Source organism: Felis catus, chromosome A3 (genome assembly GCF_018350175.1).
Source record: "Felis catus isolate Fca126 chromosome A3, F.catus_Fca126_mat1.0, whole genome shotgun sequence".
NCBI lineage: Eukaryota > Metazoa > Chordata > Mammalia > Carnivora > Felidae > Felis > Felis catus.
The window spans coordinates 109,371,565-109,391,203 of NC_058370.1; the positions used below are offsets into that span (position 1 = coordinate 109,371,565).

Genomic DNA, 19,639 nt, shown 5'->3' on the forward strand with positions numbered 1-19,639 from the left:
AAATATTTCTAAATTCTGTGTTAATAGCATGATGGACTCAGATAAATATCTTTTATCATTTGAAGAAAGTATCTTTTTATTTCTATTTTGTTAAGAGTTTCTTTTTTATGTATTGTATTGTATTGTATTGTATTGTATTGTATTTTTTAAATGTTTTTATTGGGGCGCCTGAGTGGCACAGTCGGTTAAGCGTCCGACTTCAGCCAGGTCACGATCTCGCGGTCCGTGGGTTCGAGCCCCGCATCAGGCTCTGGGCTGATGGCTCGGAGCCTGGAGCCTGTTTCTGATTCTGTGTCTCCCTCTCTCTCTGCCCCTCCCCCGTTCATGCTCTGTCTCTCTCTGTCCCCAAAATAAATAAACGTTGAAAAAAAAAATTTAAATGTTTTTATTTATTTTTGAGACAGAGAAAGACAGAGCATGAGCAGGGGAGGGGAAGAGAGAGAGGGAGACACAGAATCCGAAGCAGGCTCCAGGCTCCGAGCTGTCAGCACAGAGCCCGACGCGGGGCTCGAACTCATGGAGTGTGAGATCATGACCTGAGCTGAAGTCGGACGCTTAACCCACTGAGCCACCCAGGCTCCCCAAGAGTTTCTTAATCAAGAAAGGAGGCAATTCTATACTGTGAAATGTTCTATCTGTGTGTATGTTTTATCATGAATATTTTAGTAATTAGCATTTGTTGCTTATAAATACATGAACATAAATATGTGGAGGGGATACCAACTTTTATTTATTTATTTATTTATTTATTTGGTGAACGACTTTATTTTTTATACTGAAAGGCTGATGAAAAACCATCACTAATCCTGCTAAAGAAAATCCCACATCTCAATCAGAAAGGATAACTGTATTTACTCATTAAATGCCATTTACATTTCCTACAACACAACTTGGAAACACCCAGCATGTATGTTTAATCTCAGTGCAATGGATTCAAGACCAAGTATACATGCTACAAGCATCAAGGCCAGATTACAAATTATCACAGTTTATCACAATCATCATCGTCATCATCTTCTTGTTTTCTTTTCAGTGCATGTGCTGATTCATTGGCAGTATTTTGCCACGACACCATGTTAGTGCTAATAAGAATGTTCTTGGACCCGATTAATGATGGATTAATCAGAACATTCTGAACCGCGGATGTTGCAGGAATTGATGCTTTTGCAGCTGGGGGCTGTGAAGTGGGTCTCTGTACTGTAAACCTTTGCCCTGTGAGGGACATTGGAGTCCCTACTTTCGTTGACACAGACATAGTGTGTGGCGTTGGTGTGCCAAGCGTGGGAGTACTTGGTCCGCTAGTAATAACCACAGAACTGTTATTCTTCCCGCAGAAGTAGATGCCTTTCTTTGTAAAGACTTAAGTCTATAGTTTGGAACAGTCAAGCAATATCAGGTGGCAACCTGGGGCCTGAATATGGCTTGATTAATGGCAAAGGACTTTTTGATTTCTTTGCCTTGCCGTGTCTAATAAAAAATCTCTTGCGGGGGGAGAGGCAAAAGACTGATCAGCATGGCACTGGGTCGCCAATCGCACACCATCTGCATCAACAGTAGCTTTCTTAGCATGGCTTGAGTAAATGTTTGCATCATCTAGAATTGTGGTCACGTATCAGAAGGCAGACTCCAACATCTGACTTATAACTCTTGGCTCATATTCTGTAATGCTCTTATCCTTCAGGATTTGTGCCATCATCCGTGGATCTCCAGGCATGCTCTTGGGACAAGCCCTCTCGCCAGACTCCATGATGTCCGTTGATCAGACTTCTTGAGCTCAATCACCCACATTAATGTATTTCAGTCCCGAGCTTGATGCAAGTTCTTTGCCTAACACGGTTTTTCCAAGCCCTGGTGTACCAGTGAGCAGGATGTTCAGAAGATGTTTTAAAAGCTGATAAAATCAATGAAATCACAAAAGCTTGGAGACCAATGGGTTTACAAGATTATAGCAAAATTACTTAAAGTTTTAACGTTAACCACATGCAATTTAGCTTTTTTTTTTTTTTTTTTTTTAATGCAGAAAGCACTTGGGGATCTTGAATGCTTTAGGCTCATCATTATGGATACTGATTATCTTCACAGTTGATGGGAGATTGGTTAACGAAGCATTGATCACTGGAAGGTCTTAGTTTACCTCTGGAAACTTCTGATTTCTGTGGCCCTCTAAGTGTCTTCGTCCACATCAGACAGTGTTCTGGTGAAGCAGTAATATGTCAGGTTTCCCCAGGCACACCCACAACTGCGGAGGCACCACAACAAGACAGAGGAGGCGTGGACTGTGAGCCTGCATAGCCTGGGCCCGGCCTCTCTGAGTCGTGCCTTGGACAAGGAGAGCGTCCTGGCTGAAAGATGCTCTCTCTGGCAAAGGCAAGGTGGTAACACACCTATGTGCAGACCAGTCAAAGGATGGGAAGGAAGCAGACCTCATAAAGACCCTGCTTCAGCGCAGTGGGACTTCCTGTTGGGCCCACTGCCAGAAGTCTTCCCGAGTAGATGATTCTGACAAGTAAAGAAACACAAGTATTCTTTGTAGTCATAAAAGGGAAAAGATGGCTAGAGGGATAAACATCTCAACCAACAAATTCTTTTTATGGGATGTCTGGCTTTTTGCAAATTTTTACTGAACCAAGACATGTGTTCTTTTTAAATTCATACATGCAGTGCAAAAACTCAAAACAATATGCTGATTTATTCCATAAAGATAATTCCCAGGCTAACTGTGGGTTTGTTTTACATTGTCAACAAGAGTAGGGAGTCAGAGGAGGAATCTTGTAAAATCCTGGAAATGAAAAGTTTGGGTCCACATGGAATGACTACTCTACAATCTAGAGTAAGTTCAATCTCAGCCTCTTTACTTCCCTCTGTGTCCTTCCCCTCCCTCCCCTCCTCTCTCCCTTTCTTCTATTTCTCTCTCTCTCTCTCTCTCTCTCTCTCTCTCTGTGTGTGTGTGGGGGGGGTCCCTGTAAGTATAGCAGAGCAAGGGAGAGACACATATGATTTATATCTTCTTTCTCCCAGCAGTGTTCCAATGCCACAGGTTCAATCTACCTGCTCAACTTTCTATATATGGAGTTTCTGAAGGTCTGTTTTGATGACCTCACCCTGGGACAGGAGGCAAATCAGAGCTTCTGTCAGTTTTCTTATGTCCTGCCAGGGTTAAGGCAAGGAAGAAAGGGTAACAACCTACTAGAAACCGGCAAGGATGTTTTTGGCTGTAGGATTATCGAATTTAGTGCCATCAGGTTAGTCAGAGCGATTGAGTCAAGGAAGAAGATACCCAATGGGCACATGAAAAAGATGCTCAAGTCATTAGGGAAGAGCAAATTAAAACCACAACGCAATGCCGCCACACCTAGGTTAGAGTGGCTGAAATTAAAGACAGGCTGACCATGCCAAGTGTTGGTGAGGATGTGTAACAACTGGAACTCTCATTCCATCCATTCTGATGGGAATGCAGAATGGTACAGTCATCGGAAAAGCAGTATGTTTTCTTGTGAAGCTTCTTGTTTCTCGTAAAAAGTTTCTTGTAAAGCTAACAAATACCATGTGACAACTCCACGCCTAGGTTTTTGCCTCCACCTTCCAAATAAAAACATGTCTTTGAAAGACTAGCATATGAATGTTCCTATCAGCTTCATTCATAGTAACCCCAAACTGTAAACAACCCCAAATAGGTGAATTGAGGAACTATTTATGACATACCAACGTGATACAATATTATACAGCAACAAAATGGAATGAACTATCGATATACCCAATAACACGGGCACATCTCAAAAAATGTGCTCAGAGAAAGAATGATCTCATTTATGTGATATTCTAAAAGACAATCAACCTGCAATGCCAAAAAGCAGATTTCTGGTTGCCTGAGGCTGAAGTGCAGGTTGGAGATTGAGTGGGAAGGGACACAAGGGAACTTTCTGGGGTGATGCACAAATTTTATACCTTGATATTGCGGTGGAGGTTAAACTGGTGTATAAATTCATCCAAACTCATCAAACTGGTCACTTAACATGAACGCATTTGGTTGTTTATAATGTATGCTTCACTAAAGCTGATGTAGGAAGAGAAGGAGGAGGCCGCTCTTCTCATGAATGGGTCTCAGGACGCTGAGCCAGGGAGAGACAGCATCACTTCTGAGAAATGCCTGGGGGGATGATGGAGCAGTGAGCTCCAAATCGGCTACCGTGCTGCACAAGGGTGGAGGCTGAGCCATAGGCTGGCATCTGCGATCTGCACAGTCTGCTTGTGTGGATGCTTCTTTTGAGACCCAACTCAGTTCATTAGCTCCTCTGTTGAGCGAGAGACTTGAGTTGGGGTCTAGCTAACTGTGGTTCGAAAGAGCATTTCTCATGGGCTCTGTGCATGCTGAAGAGGGTCCCTGCCCTGAGAGCATTTCCAGTGCGGGATAAGGTGGGGAATCAGAATGCAGCTATAGCCTCTGCACCCCCAGCAAGCTACCCTCTTTGTAGAGAAACTGGGTGTTAATAATGCAGGGCTGAGTTGGGGAAAATCCGAAGAAACTTCCCCTTCCCCCCCAGATTTCTCGGCCAACTCAGTGGGCCAAATTGAAACAGTCTAGATTTGGGCAGGGAAGATTTGCGACCCTGAGAGAGATCATAATCTCAACCAAGTATGGCCGGAAATGTAAATTATAGCTATGGAACCGTGAAGAATCACATTATTATATCAAAATTAAAAGGGAAAGTATGAGTGTGAACAACATCTTGTAGAGAAATTACCACAACCAGTTGTATGCAAATTGTTCCCTAAGTAGAATAAGGCAACCTTCCAGGACATTCCCATGAATGTATACTATATGGACACTGACATCCCTATCTAAAGCCCATCTTAATTACTGTTTTCCCTTCCAATGAACCATTTCCCCCACCGTGGGAGATACTTGTGTGCTGTTGGCTAAGTTAACAGTTACACGAATTTCAAGAAGTCTATCTTTGTTTTTAGAAGACTCTTTTGTAGCTGCCATAAGCGCTTTTTAGGTAAATAAAAACAAAGGAAAAAGAAACTAAGAGTTCCTAAGTGCGCTAAATCTGAAATGGTTTAAAGCTGATTATATGGCCCTGAATTTGCTTTCTGCCCTCACGGCACAGGCCGGGGCTGGGGGTCAGGGCATCTGGGTCCAGTCTCCAGCAAGTCTGTCCGTGACCTCCAGCCAGCCTGATCTTGTTTCGGTTTCCTCACGGTCAAATCAGGATGGGCGCCGTGTCCTTACCGATGTCAGCAACGTCAGCCAGCAAAGAGCTTTCACTGAAGTTTTACATCCAGTGCTAACACTTCGAAAAGTTAAAAAGTTGGACATGACTATAAAGCAGCGTTTCTTTTGCATTTAAAAGAAAACTTTTAAAATGTTCTAAACATAATACATGTGCTATCACTACATGTACGTGCTGTGGGATCCGTCCCTAAAGCAATAAAAATAATCTCGTTAAAAAATTTCCCAATCTGGGGGCGCCTGGGTGGCGCAGTCGGTTAAGCGTCCGACTTCAGCCAGGTCACGATCTCGCGGTCCGTGAGTTCGAGCCCCGCGTCGGGCTCTGGGCTGATGGCTCGGAGCCTGGAGCCTGTTTCCGATTCTGCGTCTCCCTCTCTCTCTGCCCCTCCCCTGTTCATGCTCTGTCTCTGTCCCAAAAATAAATAAAAACGTTGAAAAAAAAATTAAAAAAAAATTTTCCCAATCTGTTAGCAACAAGCAGAAGGGCTAAGTGTCCTCCAAAACCAACGCTCAGTCTCACGAGGTTGCCAGGAACGGACCGCTCTAAATCGTTTTACGTTCCACATTGCCGTTACTTTATTACTAAGCCAACAGACTGCAAACCGAGGCCTGGAAATAGAATATGAATTAAAATTTCAAAAAGAAACAAGAATTGGATCCTAGAAATGCCACAATGATTAAGCTTAGTGTAATGGTCCATAGTCCTTTCAGTGCGGGCTGTAGCACCAAAAAATAAAGTAGAACGTACACATGTCTGGGTTGTTCTTAGGGGAGTAAAAGAGCACTATGGATCTGAAGCCAAGGGCTGGTCTTGGCATTGACTCAAGCTTACTGCCTCCGGCCTAGGCCCTGAGCTGTAGGGCTTCTCCATTTCCAGCCCTGCTCTCCCCTCCTTCCGTCTGCTCTCTTCCCTGTCGCATCGCACCCGAGGGTAGAATGACCCTTAATTTTCTTTTAGGAACCCTAGGAAACTTTTGAAGTGCTTTCGTGTTTCTTGAGTTATCTAGCTGAACACATGTTCATTGAGTACGTCGTGCTACACAGGTGAATGATACGAAGGTGAATAATACATGGTCCCTGCCCTCACCCTGCCGGAGAGCTGAGGGCCAGTCAGGCTGAAAAAGGACATACACCCGTGTCTTGCTATTTTAAGGAGAGAGCACCTCTGCTCATGCGCATCAGGAGGGCTTTGTGGTAGCGCTTCTGTCACTCGAGCCAGGCCTGGAGTGGGGAGACAGTGGGCACGGGGGAGGGAAGGTGGCCCTGCAGGATGGCAACACCCAAGCCAGGGGGCAGAAGAGAATCACGACAACCAGTTCGGTCTGGAAATGCAGACAGGGCGTGTGTGGGCGCAGGCGCATGCGCAGTGCGGGGGCGTATAGGGCGCCCCCTTGGAAAACAGACTGGGTAGGAGGACGGGAATGGGGGCTGTCTTCAAAGCCCTGCTGAAGACGTTGGCCTTTACGCTGACGGCAGTCGGAAGAAGATGGAGAAATATTGGTTCAAGTCTGCTCCTAATCGGGGGACCTCACCTGCATGGGTTGTGCCCACCCCCTCCTGATCCTTGTCCCCTCCCCACACAGGAGCATCCCCAGCCCCAGGAGGAAGGGTTGGGGAGCGTTGGTGAGAGGGTCCACTACATACCCTATGGAGGATTTGGTAGCAGGGATGGTCAGTGGGTGGCTTCCAACCTCCACATCAGCCGGCCCTAGTGACAGCTCGTTTCTGGGGCCTGGATCAAGCTTCTGACCTTGACTTTGACTCCAAGGAGAAGGATATGAACAAGGTACTGCTTGGCTCCCTACTCAGGGCCCCCTATGACCCAGGCTTCGAGGCTCACCGGGACCTCCTCATGGCTGGGGGTGAGACGGGGCTGGGCATCAGAGGTGCCAAGGCGGAGCAGAACTGGACCCATTGAACAGACCATTGGGGCCCAGCCCAGTGTGCTGGAAGGGCTGGAGTCCTCCGGGGCCCGCTCACCCTGGGCAAGCAGTGCTGCGGAGGAAGTCACCACGGGCACTACCAACAAGAATTGAGGCTGAGAGAAGCTTTTCTAAACCATCAGCAATAAAGAATAAACATCAATCATGCTAGAGGAAAGACCAATTTTTCTATACTCTATACTTTCTATAGAAAATGATGTTAAATTAATATTATGTGATGAACAAACAGGACATGGCAAAATGAAGGGGAAAAAAGTGGCTTCGAGGTGTGCCGCACCCTTAGTACATAATGATACATTGTTTTTCTGGATTTTGTAGTATTTGTGACATTTGTCAGCTTTTAAAATTTTGTAACTTATTGTAATGTCTTTTTTAGTTTTTTTTTATGTTTATTTATTTTTGAGAGAGAGAGAGAGAGTGTGTGTGTGTGAGCAGGGGAGGGGCAGAGAGAGAGGGAGACACAGAATCCGAAGTAGGCTCCAGCTGACAGCTCAGAGCCTGATGCGGGGCTCGAACTCAAGAACTGTGAGATCATGACCTGACCTGAGCTGAAGTCGGAAGCTTAACTGACTGAGCCACCCAGGCACCCCTTTTTTATTCTAAATAAAGTTGCTTTCACACCTAATTTTGTATTGGAAATTTTCTATTCTTTTTCTTAACGATTCTCCAAATTGAATAACCTTGAGGCCTCACAAGCTTGGGTCAGCCCTTGGATGATTCCATAATATTAGCTCAATAAATATTTGAGTAATTACTACTGCTATGTACATGGAGCTCCTAGGACTGAAGAACCCTAGGGAAGTAAAGTACATTTCAAATGAAAAGACTAAATAAATAACTGAAATGGTAGCTTGGCTGGAAAGTCACTGTCTTCATGACTGAAACCTTCTAAAAGTTAAGACAGCCAGGGAGCCTGGGTGGCGTCTGTCTCTTAATTTCAGCTCAGGTCCTGATCTATGGTTGTGGGACAGAGCCCTGTGTCGGACTTCACGCTAAGCGTGGAGCCAGCTTGAGATTCTCTTCTTCTTCTCCCTCTGCCCCTCCCCTGCTTGCTTGCATGTGCTCTCTCTCTCTCAAAAAGGGAAACTATTGGGACAGCCAATGTTGGGCTCCAGATGAACTCCACACACACCATGCCTACCTGACTCGAAGTGGCTGACCACTTAGGACTCTGCCAGCAACATAGTTATGACACAATAATTTCGAATGTTCTTTCTACTCGTAACTTTCATCAGCTTCTTTTTCCAGTCAGGTTTCCCAATTTAAAATTAGTCAGGTTGTGTAAATATGAAGTATTCAAGAAGGAGGAAAGGTATAATGTAATTCTTCATCTGTTAACTTAATTTGCCAAAGCTTAAGAATGCTATTTAAAAACAAACAAAAAAATTATCTGGCTTCTAACCCAAGTCTCAGGAAATAATGATTTTCATAGTACCATTGCTCAATTTGTTTTACATTATAGAATGCATACATTTGAACATGATAGAAACTTGTTTTAAAAAGCAATTTAATATGTTTGAGTTTGCCATATAAGAAATAATGGTTTAGAGGCCTGGAAAGTGCTCTAGAATGACAAGTCCCTGAAGTTATAATGTCTGTTTTTCAAAATCCAAAACGTGGACAAAATATAGAAATCAATGTCTTTCAAGCTATTGGACAGCAGGAAAGAAAGGACAATAATCCCTGAGAGATTGTAACAAACGAGGAAAGCCCTACGATTGCCCCAGATTACTGCCTTGCGAGAGTTTCCAGACAACACACAGAGAGGGAGCCCTGAAGGAGTCCCACAGTCTCCTTGAGTTGAGGAGACAAATTGATCAACAAAATCCCAAAATCCTAGATTTTTTTTTTTTAGAAATTAAAAAGCTGATTCTAATCATTAATACTGATAAATAGTTCAATGGAACAAACTAGAAAGTACATACGTAGATCTACACATATATGGAAGACTGATTTTTGACAAAGGTGCAAAGGCAATTCAGTAGGGAAACAATAGTCTTTTCAGCAGATGGTGCTAGAACAATTGTCTGTCCATATACACAACAAGTGAACCTCAATCCATACCTCACGCCATATACAAAAATTAACCCAGAATGGATCACAGATTTCAGTGCAAAACCCCAAATATACAATTTTTAGAAGAAAATATAGGGGGAAAATTTTATAACCTTGGACTAGCACAGATGTTTAGATACTAGACCAAAAACAACATACATGAAAGTAGAAATTGATTCACCAAGAGGAACAACTTTTGTCCTGTCAAAGACACGTTAAGGGAATTAACATGAAGGGAATTCTCTCTGCCACAGAGAGAGAGAAAACACTGGCAAATTACGTATCTAATAAAGGACTTGTATCTTACAGAATATGTGAAGACCTCTTAAAAGCCAATAAAGAAGAAAACAAGGATCTCAAGTAAAACAATGGGCCAACAATTGGAAGGCCCATTTCACCAAAAAAGATACACGAATGGCAAATACGCATGTGAAAACATGCTCAATGTAATTTGTCACTAGGGTAATAAAAACCCCAATTAGATAGCACTACACATCTAGAGCAGTAGCTCAGATTATGAAGAGTGACCATCCCAAGTGCTGCTGAGAAGGTGGAGGAGGTAGAAAGCTCATTCATTGCTGGTGGGAATGTAAAATGGGCTAACCAGTTTGGAAAACAGCTTGACAGTTTTTTTAATGCTAAACACAGATCCACCACATAATTCAGCCATTCTAGTCCTATTTATCCAAGAGAAATGAAAGCAGAGGTCCATTTAAAGAATTCATATGAATATTCAGAGACTTGTTTGTGATAATCAAATACTGGGCGCTCCCCAAAGGCTCATCAACAGTTGAGTGGAGAGAAAGAACTGTGGTCTGTCCATGCAGTAAAATGCCACTCAGCAAAAAAGGAATGAACTATCAGAACACACTGCAACATGGACGGATCTCAAAATAATTTAGTTGAGTGAAAGAAATCAGGCAGCAAAAGAGAGAACATAATGTACAAGTCCAGTTTTATAAAAGTCTAGAAAACACAATCTATCGTGACAGAAAGCAGGACAGTGGTTGTTTGGGGATGGGAGGTGCAGGGACAGTCAGGAGAGAGGGGCTGCAGAAAGGTGGGAAGAAACTTTTGGGGTGATGGAAATGTCTGCTATCTTGCGATGGTTTCAGGGATACATATGTCAAAAGACATCAAACTATACACTTTAACTATGCATATTCTGGTATGTCAGTTGTACCTCAATAAAGCTATTTTTAAAACTTATGATTTGGCTTCAGGCACTTAGAGCAAGATACTGGTTTGAGAGCTGCAAAAGTCATGGAACAATCAAGATATTAACTATGCTTGGTTCTAAAACGTGACATTGTCTTTAACTGTGAAATAACACATTCTTGTTAAACACCCCAAAATGGGTCATAAAGTCTATACTGAGGCCCTCAGGACACACACCGATCACTTGATCGGTAACAAGTCATTTCAAATGGGTTTCACCACCTCCTTTTTTTCTCTTTCCTTAACTTGGGAAAGGAGAAGGTGGGGATATGAAAACAGATTTAATATAAGGCAAGATATACAACAGGTTGTTGGAAAGTTATTTGAAACCAGAAAATGGGTATCAGTATCCAAAAAATAAATACAAGGAAAGATGTTTCTTCACCTTTACCATTTTTTTTTTGTATACCCTTTCTTCCTTTCCTGTCCTTTTTCCCTTTCTTTCCTTCCACCTCCTGCCTCTTACCCCCACATCCCACCCCACCTTTGCTGGCAGAGTTGCCCAGAAGTTCAGACTATAGCACGAACTGGAACAGACTGTCCAAGTTCAAACCTCATGCTGTACTCCTGTACTCAGTATGGTATTTAATATCTCATGCTTTAGCCCCCCCCGTCTGTAAATAGGGTAATACCAAAAGTTCCTTCTCTCTGGACTGCTGAAGATTAAATGATTTGATATAGGTAAAGCGCTTAAAACAGGCAGAACCACGGTTAACAGCACGCAAGTGTTACCGTTCTCGTGGTGCCTAATCTACGACAGATATGTTGGACTCCAATCAGTTAAATGTAAAAAGCCCTGGGCTCGGAGAAGACGGCAGAGGGCATGAGATTCCAGGAGCTGGAACCCAGTCCTGGCTTGGCCAGTCCCCAGCTCCCTGCCCCCATCTGTGCTACTGATGCATCAGAGCTTAAACTGTTTACTGGGGAAATGAGGACGGTCTCCATGGTCCCGTCCAGGTGTTAGCACTGCTTTTTATCATTCAAAGTTACATAAATATTATCAAATGAAAAGCTTTTTGACAACTGTTAGGCACAATGGAGATTTTCATGTTACAACGTAGGTCATTCATTATTTAGTAAGAAAGACAAGTAACCTTGCCAATTATATGGACAGAACAACTGATAAAACTTCAGCAGAACACCAAGTGACTTCTTCAATGTTTCATGAGAAATTTTAACACGCAGTTTATCGTCTTCTGAAATGGGACCCATGTGAAGTTCTGGATGGGAACTCCCCCTTCTCAAAGCTATGCATGAATCTCTTGGAAGTTTAAGAGTTTGTGTACTTTGCCTGTGGTGGACGGGGCACCACTGGCTTGGCCTTAGTGACCCCCACGCCCCCAGGAGAAATCATTTCAGAAGTGCCCTGGAGCTATTCTGTCTTCTCCCAGGAGGAGCGGTGAGTGAAGTAACCATAGAAAGGAAAGCTAGTCAGTTCACATGGCTTCCTTCACGGGAAATTCACCGGACTAAGTGTAACAGTAAGTGAAACAACCTACCTATGACGCTGCCATCCAAGACAAGCTCTCGGCTTTTAAAAGGGGGCAGATTTCATGTGGAGACGGTCTTCAGTGGTGAGCCAGACAGCAGGGTTGTAATGTTACTTTGAAGGGGATACAGTATAGCCATGATGAGGAGGGAAATTTCCTCTGTTAACATCCTCCTGCAGTAGTGGTCAAGGGTGTGAGCAATTCCTCACACTTTAAAGATTCAAGTAACTTTTAGGAGTGTTATACTCCCATCGGGTCAGGTCCTTATCCAGAAACGGAATCACTCAATCTGTCCACTGAAGACATACTGACTACAGGGACCAAACAGGAATTTTATTGAAACAAATGGAGATTGATTAGCCCTTATGATGAGTCCCCAGTCCCACGGAGAGGATTTTTGATGTTCCTTCTAATTCCTAGCAGAAGTCTGCACTGATCTCTGCTCCCACAACGTGGTTCATTCTGTCATTTGCTGCTAGTGACATTCACCCGTCTCAACTGGCACATTGTTGTAGCTGTTTCGAGAAAGCCGGAGGTATCGGTAGCCTTATGGACACTGTGTAATCTGTTGGGGTACCTGCCAGACTCCTGTCCCTTCTAGCTAGTAGTTTCAGAGATTGGGCAAGAGCAGTTGAACTGATTCAGGTATCTCGATGGGTCATTGTAAAAGACCAGAAGCAGGAACTGGCTTAGTTTGATTAAACAGCATCTAGGTCAGGGCTTGAAATTTGGAGTGTATAAATGTATGTGTGTGCCCATATATTTGGGATAGCAAACGGGAAACTCAGATTTTGACCTGATGTCCAAGATGAGGCTGGTTAAAGCGTAGTGAGGAATCTTTATAGATCACTGCTAAGTACCATGGGAAAAAAATCCTTTTAGTTTATTAAGACTTGGGAAATATAAGAAATAAAACACAACTCCACAGAAATATGAACTACCAGTTTAGTGTATTTCCAATAGATGCTTTTCTGTGCACATTTTCATATAGTTGAGATCAGATGTATACACTATTTTGCCTCTTACTTGCACTTAAGATGCTCTATGCATTCACTATTTTTGTAATTTTTTTCAGCGCCAAAATAATATCCTACTGTAGTGATATTCCAATATGGTTAACCACTTCCTTATTGTTGGCCATAGTGTTCTACTGTAATAAATAATGCTGTCATAAACATTTGTGCATAAATCATTATACCTTTTCTCCTTAGGACTATTTCCCGGAAATGACATTACAAGATTCAAGAATCAATACATTTTGAAGGCTCAGGACATTTTTAAGGGTATTTTGACACAAACATTTGGTAAAGTGTTTGTGTCAAAATACCCTTCTACCGGCTGTGTATGGGAATGTTCCAACTCGTGCCATCATTATCAGCATTGAATATTTTTAAAGTATTTTTCACGTTTTATTTGTTTTGAGAGAGAGAGAGAGAGAGAGAGCGAGCCAAAGCACAAGCTGGGAAGGGGCAGACAGAGGGAGAGAGAGAATCCCAAGCAGGCTCTGCACTGTCAGCACAGAGCCCGATGCAGGGCTTGAACCCACAAACCGCTGAGATCATGACCTGAGGCGAAATCAAGAGTCAGATGCTTAACTGACTGAGCCACCCAGGCACCCCGGATATTTCTTGAAAGAAAAAAAATCCTTGCTAATTTAATATTAAAACATTACCTTACCGTAATTCCATTCACATTTCTGATTACTGGTTACAATACATTTACTCCTTTGTTTTTCCTCTTCTGTCAACAATGTGTTCATGACCTCTGCCTATTTTTTTTCCGTTTTTCATTCGCATTAATGAAATTTTGTTTTGCCAAGTCTCACTGAAGCATTAATCAGACACTCACTAGAGGTCATTTTATTGAATTGATTTAAATATTTTATTTAAAGAAATATTCTGAAGACTATAGTTTATTGGTAGGAAAAATAGAAATCATACGTGTTTAAAGATCATTTTGTACTGACATTATGCGAAATCGACTTCTCCAAGTAACATTATTAGTTTCGCAGTGATACTAGTGGAATGCATGCTGCAGAAACATGGTTTTACCTTCAAATCTGAGCACGTTACCCTTACATCAGAAAAGAAAAAGGGATAATAAAAAACGCCACTTGGATTAGTTCAAAGTTTAGTAGACCACATCTGATTTGTTGAAGAGTGAGTTCTTTTATTTACCTCTTCAAGGAAGTGCTTATTTTTTTCACTTCTTTCTGTGCATCTTTATCCTATAAAGAAAATACAAATACACAATGAAATTTCACACATTTATCCTGCTACTCTAGCTACTTTGAAACAATCTTTGGTTGAGCGAGGGGATACTTTGTGAGGGACCATTACAAGGAAACTACAGATTTCTGAGATCCAGGCAGGATTCAGATCTCCGAGACCATGTGTAATGCAGAGCGCTACTCCCAGGCTGTTCCCCCGCCAGGTCTGGAGGGGTGGGATACCGGAAGAAGAGGTCCTTCGCTGTAAGCTGACATATTGGCCCTCACCACTGTGTTAATGGTAACATTGATTTTTTTTTTCTTCAGCTGTATGATGTGGAAGAAGTCCTAGCCTCAGCAGCAGGATTGGAAGAAATTGGAGATTCCACTGCAAGATCCAGGCTAGCTATACATTTCATCACTGACGTCATCAAGTAGTTTATATTAAAGGTGAAAAACCATATAATATGTTTTCTACATGGTCTAATATATTCCACTTGTTATTTCTTTAAAACAAGAGTGGAGGTTAGAAACAGTGGCAATAAATTTAGATGGCAGGGTACTCCTATGCACTTTTGCATTTAACATTTATTGAGTACCTAATTAGAAAGAATTTAAGGGATGTAACAAATTAAAACAAATAGATGAGAACAAATGAACAACACAATATTCGGAAGTGGCTGTTAGATTAAACAAACAAACAAACAAACCTGGAAGTTCTTCAATAGTTTTAATCATAACGTAGTGTCTGGTCGATCAGATGTCTACCTACTAGCAAATCAGTATTTTTTCAAGGTTGTGAGAAACTATGATTAATGAATTTAGGGGATTAATGCATTATTTAAAATAACGTATAAAAAATACGTTTATCTTGGTAATTCATGTTTATCTTGGTAACCCTGGGGATAGTTCAGTGCCTGGCACCGATAAGTCCCTCAATAGGATACCTATTAGCAGTAACATTCCCATTAATCGATGTTTAGGGATCAATTTCTTGCAGAATAATGACATAAGCGAGAGAATCGTTTCAACTAGATGCCTAAAGGAATGAACGCGCACAAACCAGAAGGAAAGATTTAAAATTAAGATCACAGCTTGGCAATATGTGTCCTCGCGCACCCCCACCCCCCCACCCCAATTCAACTGGCAGTGAACGCGCTCACCGCGCACCCACAGCCACACCCGCACACACAACACCCCTCCCGTTGCACCTTGTTCCCGGGGCTTCCATCCAAGCATTTTATTTATTTATTTGTTATGTGCAGGTTTTTTAGCCCAAAACGCCAGCTAACGCCGCTACCCCCAAACACGCTTTCCTCTGTTAATTGCCCCAAATGTCTGCCCTTCCCACCATCAACCCTCATTGGGTGCTCCCCCCAATACCACCCTCCTTGAGCCAACCTCCCACTTTTCCTCTTTTTCTCACACATGTCTACAGAGCTCCCTGGCACTCCTGTTAGGGGACTTGTTTTGAAGTCATTTTTGTATAACCAGCAATGCATTTGCTGAGAATATATTTTGGGGGTAGAGGATAATTGTCCTCTGCCATTTCTTATAGCTGTTAATCTCCTGGTCACTCTCCTTTTACATTTGTTTTTTGTGACTTTGGCACCTGGGTCACTCTCCATGCCAAGGTCTGCCATCGCTGTTGGAGACATCCCAGTCCCCATGGACCGTGGATCCCACCTTCCTGGAGTTAGCCTCCTCACCTCCGATGCCCTCCCCCATCGCCCCAGTGAGCGGACCCTGGGCTGTGTCATGACCTACAACTGCCCTACCTCTGAAATAGGCGTCCCGCCCTCTGAACACAACTGCCCATCTTTTCGTGTCATTTATCCAATTACTCTCAATAACAATAATTTTTCAACTTCCACAGATTTATTAAGAGATTTTCTTTCCTTCTTGTTCTCTGCCAGCTTTCTCCTGCTTTGACTTATTTTTTTGTTTCTTTTGCCTTGACTTGTTTTCTACCCACTTTAGACTCTATATCCAGCGACCTTTGAACTAAAAGACAAAAGCCCCTTCCCCCTCTGTGGCACCTGCCTGGGTCTCTACAAACCCCCAAGTCCACAAACCCATCAACTTTTCTATTGAGTTGGCAACAAAAAAAGAGAACCCTGATGCGCTCTGGATGCCTTTCTGACCTCCTCAGGGCCTCCCTTATTCTACCAATGATCTCCTCGCTCCTTGGTCGTTCTTAAATCCTTCCTTCTTTGCGGACCTTCTCGTCATTTAAATATGCTCCCCTATTTCCCATCTAAAAAAACACAAGGATTTCTCACCTCTGGCACCACTTCTCCTCTCTTCCCCATCAAATTGTTGGAAGTGCATCTACCAGCACCGACCGCGTTGTCTCAGTGCTCTGCACGGTCTCTGCGGCTATCGTTCCACTGACAACAGTCTGGGTTAAGATCACCAGTGACACAGACATCACTGAACTCAGCTCATTCCAGTCCTGACTTGTCCAGGGTTTCTGACAGAGGTGACCACTTCCACCATCCTTTGGCTTCTGAGGCCCTGTCTCGCGGGGTCACTTCTGCTGGTCTCCCTCGTAGCTTCCTTTTCCTCCTCCCCTTCCATTATGCTGCTGTTTCTCAAAGCTGATCCTCCGCCTGCTGCCTTTCAAACACTATATAACTTCACTGGGTGACCTCTGCTACCTTGTGGCTTCAGACATCATTTATGTGGCAAATATAAAATCAGTTTATGGATTTGAAAATCTCACAAACTCAAAATGTCTATACCTGAGCTCACCTTCTCTACCAAATCTGGCTCTCCAATGCTCCCCGGGTCCTTAAAGGGTACCTCCATCTACCCTGGTCTGTTTCTAAAGCCAGGAACCCCGATCTCATTCTTGAGTCCTCCAACTTCTAGATATTCAATTTCTAAGTCTTGTCGAGAACACCAGCCACGAATCCATTAAGTCTGTGTATCTCCGTTCACTGCTCACTGCCATCATCTTAGTCGGCATCACCGGCTCAGGTCTGTGCTACTTGTGCTAGTTACTCAAATGCTACTGCTTCTTCTAGTTTTGCTTCCCTCCAAGCCCCCACAGGGTAGCCACAGGGTAGCCAGTGTGCCCACCCCAAAATCTCATTTGTCACTTGTTGCTTAAGACCCTGTAATGGTTTTTCCCTGCCTTTAAGAAAAGACACAAGGCTCTCATCTCTTCTTTCCCTCTCGTGCCCAACATTTCAGCCATATTGTTATTTGATTCGACGCTTTTAGGCCTATTTTTCCATTCCAAGCCTTTGTCTGTTTTTAGTGTTTCATAAAATAGGGCATGTCTGCCACCTGCATCAGTTATCATCTGAGATAATGTGAATTACTTACAAAGTGTATGTTTAATTGTCCAGGTCTCCATTCGCCCTTGCCATGTAGATAACATATTTCAACACTAATATCATCATTAGAACACACTATTTTGTGTTCTACATTTTTTTTCAGTTACATTAAAAGTTGTTTTCTGATTGAACAAAGTTTTTGGAAATATGTTGAGAGCTGCAAAAAGAATAGAAGCTGATCAGCTTTCGACAGTGATGTAATAAAGGAAAAATGGCCCCAATACTCAGCATAACGTTTCATTATTTTTTTTAAAGACAAATACCAATGCGTTAGATTTTTTACCAACAACTTTTATTAATCTACTGAGGAGAGGTTATCTTATTGCCTATTACAGCTTACAAATTCTGCATTCAACATTTCCAAGAATGCATCACGGTACATCTTTCTACTACGTTTATTTTCAGTGATATGTCATTTGCCAAAAGTCTAAATTATAGACTGAATTGTGTTCTATAGGGTTCTTGATAGTTTCGTTTTCCAGTATGAGTTTTCTTATATAAATTGTAGATAAAGGCATTTCTACTTTGACTTGAAGCCTGGGAGACTTCCCAGTGTGAGCATTTTAAGGCTGACTAAGGTATATGTGATCACGGAAGTCTTTCCTTCCATCATGATACTGAGAGTGTCCTATACGGTGACAATCCTCACATGTCCTGCAACGTTGCTCTACGAGGAAAGGGGTTCTCATGTTCATTTCATTGAATTGCTTCTCTAACATGAATCATCTAGTATTTCCCAAATGGCTTCCTCCTCCTGGCAGAGACTTGCTCCCTTCCTGCTTGGTTTGCTCAGTGTTCTGTGCATTTGAAGCCTTGAGCTTTGGCTGAAGGTGACAGAGTTTCTCCCCTGTGGGAACTCTTGTGTCTATAAAGGTTAAAGCTGAGGCTGAAGATTCTTCTCCATTCATTACATTTATAGGGTTTCGCTCCGGCGTGTATTCTCATGATGGCTAAGGTTAGAACATCAGCTAAGGGCTTTACCACATAGATGACATTGGTGTAGTTTCTCTGCCGTGTGAATTCACTCAGGCTGTTTCAAGGACGAGTCGTTACTGGAGGCATTTCTGCTCTGATTATAGGCAAAGGGTTTTCCTCCTGTGTGAATTCTCTGCTGTGAACAGAAGTTAGCTCTCGGGCTGAAGCGTGTGCCACGTTCGTTACATTGGTAGGGTTTCTTTCCAGTTAACCCATGCTGGATCACTTGAGCTGTGGGTATTTCCCCATTCTCAAAGAGCTCCTCTCCAGTGTGAAATCTCAGCTACTAACGGGGACAGGAGAGGATGTGAAAGGCCTGCCTGCATCCACTCGTCTATTCATTTTTCTACATACGAATTCTATGCTGATCCTTCAACGATGGTCTCCAAATAAAGTCTCTGCCGCATTGGTTACACTCACATGGTGTGATACTCTCCTCCGTGTAAGCGTTTTTCTTCATAGCTTGTCAACTGCACAGGCATCTGATCAATTCTGAGGGCTTCACTATGTTTCAAGCACTCGATATATTGTCCACATTTGCTCAAATGTCATCTTCTAAGGACTCAGGTTATGGTTTTGAATTCAGGGTATTCCTTCCTTCTCCAGATTCACACTATCCAAACCTTTCTGCTGAAGCAGCACACTTTCTCTCCATTGAAAACACTGCAGTTTCAAATTCCGGGGATACAAGGCTGCTCACATGCATGAATCTAGGCCTTGGAGCCCAAGGGCTGACACTCTCAATACCAAGTGCAGTGTGACGAGCTTAGGGCTCCCTGGGACATAAGACGTGTCACAAGTAACTATCATGCCAGGAAGAGGTTACAAGTGCCACAAGAAAGAGGCACATGAGGGAAAATATATCAATACTCTCCGCCAAAGGCTTTGGATAAGTAAGAGAGAGACTTACTTATATTAAATGGTTACACTCCTGGCATGTGCGTGATGATTATCAAACATCAACCTGACTAGACTGAGTGCTGGGTAAGAATGACTGATCCCAGACTGATGCCGTGTCACCAGTTATTTTAAGAATATTATTAAAGGAGGTCTAAGAGCGACGCCTGGGTAGCTCAGTTGGTTAAGCATCCAACTCCTGATTTGGGCTCAGGTCATGATCTCACAGTTGTGAGATTGAGCCCCATGTAGGGCTCTGCAAGAACATGGAGCTT

At 42.9% G+C, this 19,639-nt stretch overlaps 1 protein-coding gene and 1 pseudogene across 6 annotated transcripts in view; both read right to left on the minus strand.

The window, feature by feature from the left end:
* Positions 1-828: 828 nt before the first annotated feature.
* On the minus strand, positions 829-5,507 carry LOC101099464 (annotated as a pseudogene).
* Positions 5,508-13,796: 8,289 nt separating this feature from the next.
* The window catches only part of RMDN2 (regulator of microtubule dynamics 2), an 83,466-nt gene continuing 77,623 nt past the window's right edge, over positions 13,797-19,639 (minus strand). For all 6 annotated transcript variants that reach the window (XM_023251952.2, XM_045054685.1, XM_023251951.2 and 3 more), the window contains one exon: positions 13,797-14,166. In XM_023251952.2, the coding sequence (XP_023107720.1) occupies positions 14,113-14,166 (54 nt within the window). In that variant the 3' untranslated portion in view covers positions 13,797-14,112. The remainder of the gene's footprint in view (positions 14,167-19,639) is intronic.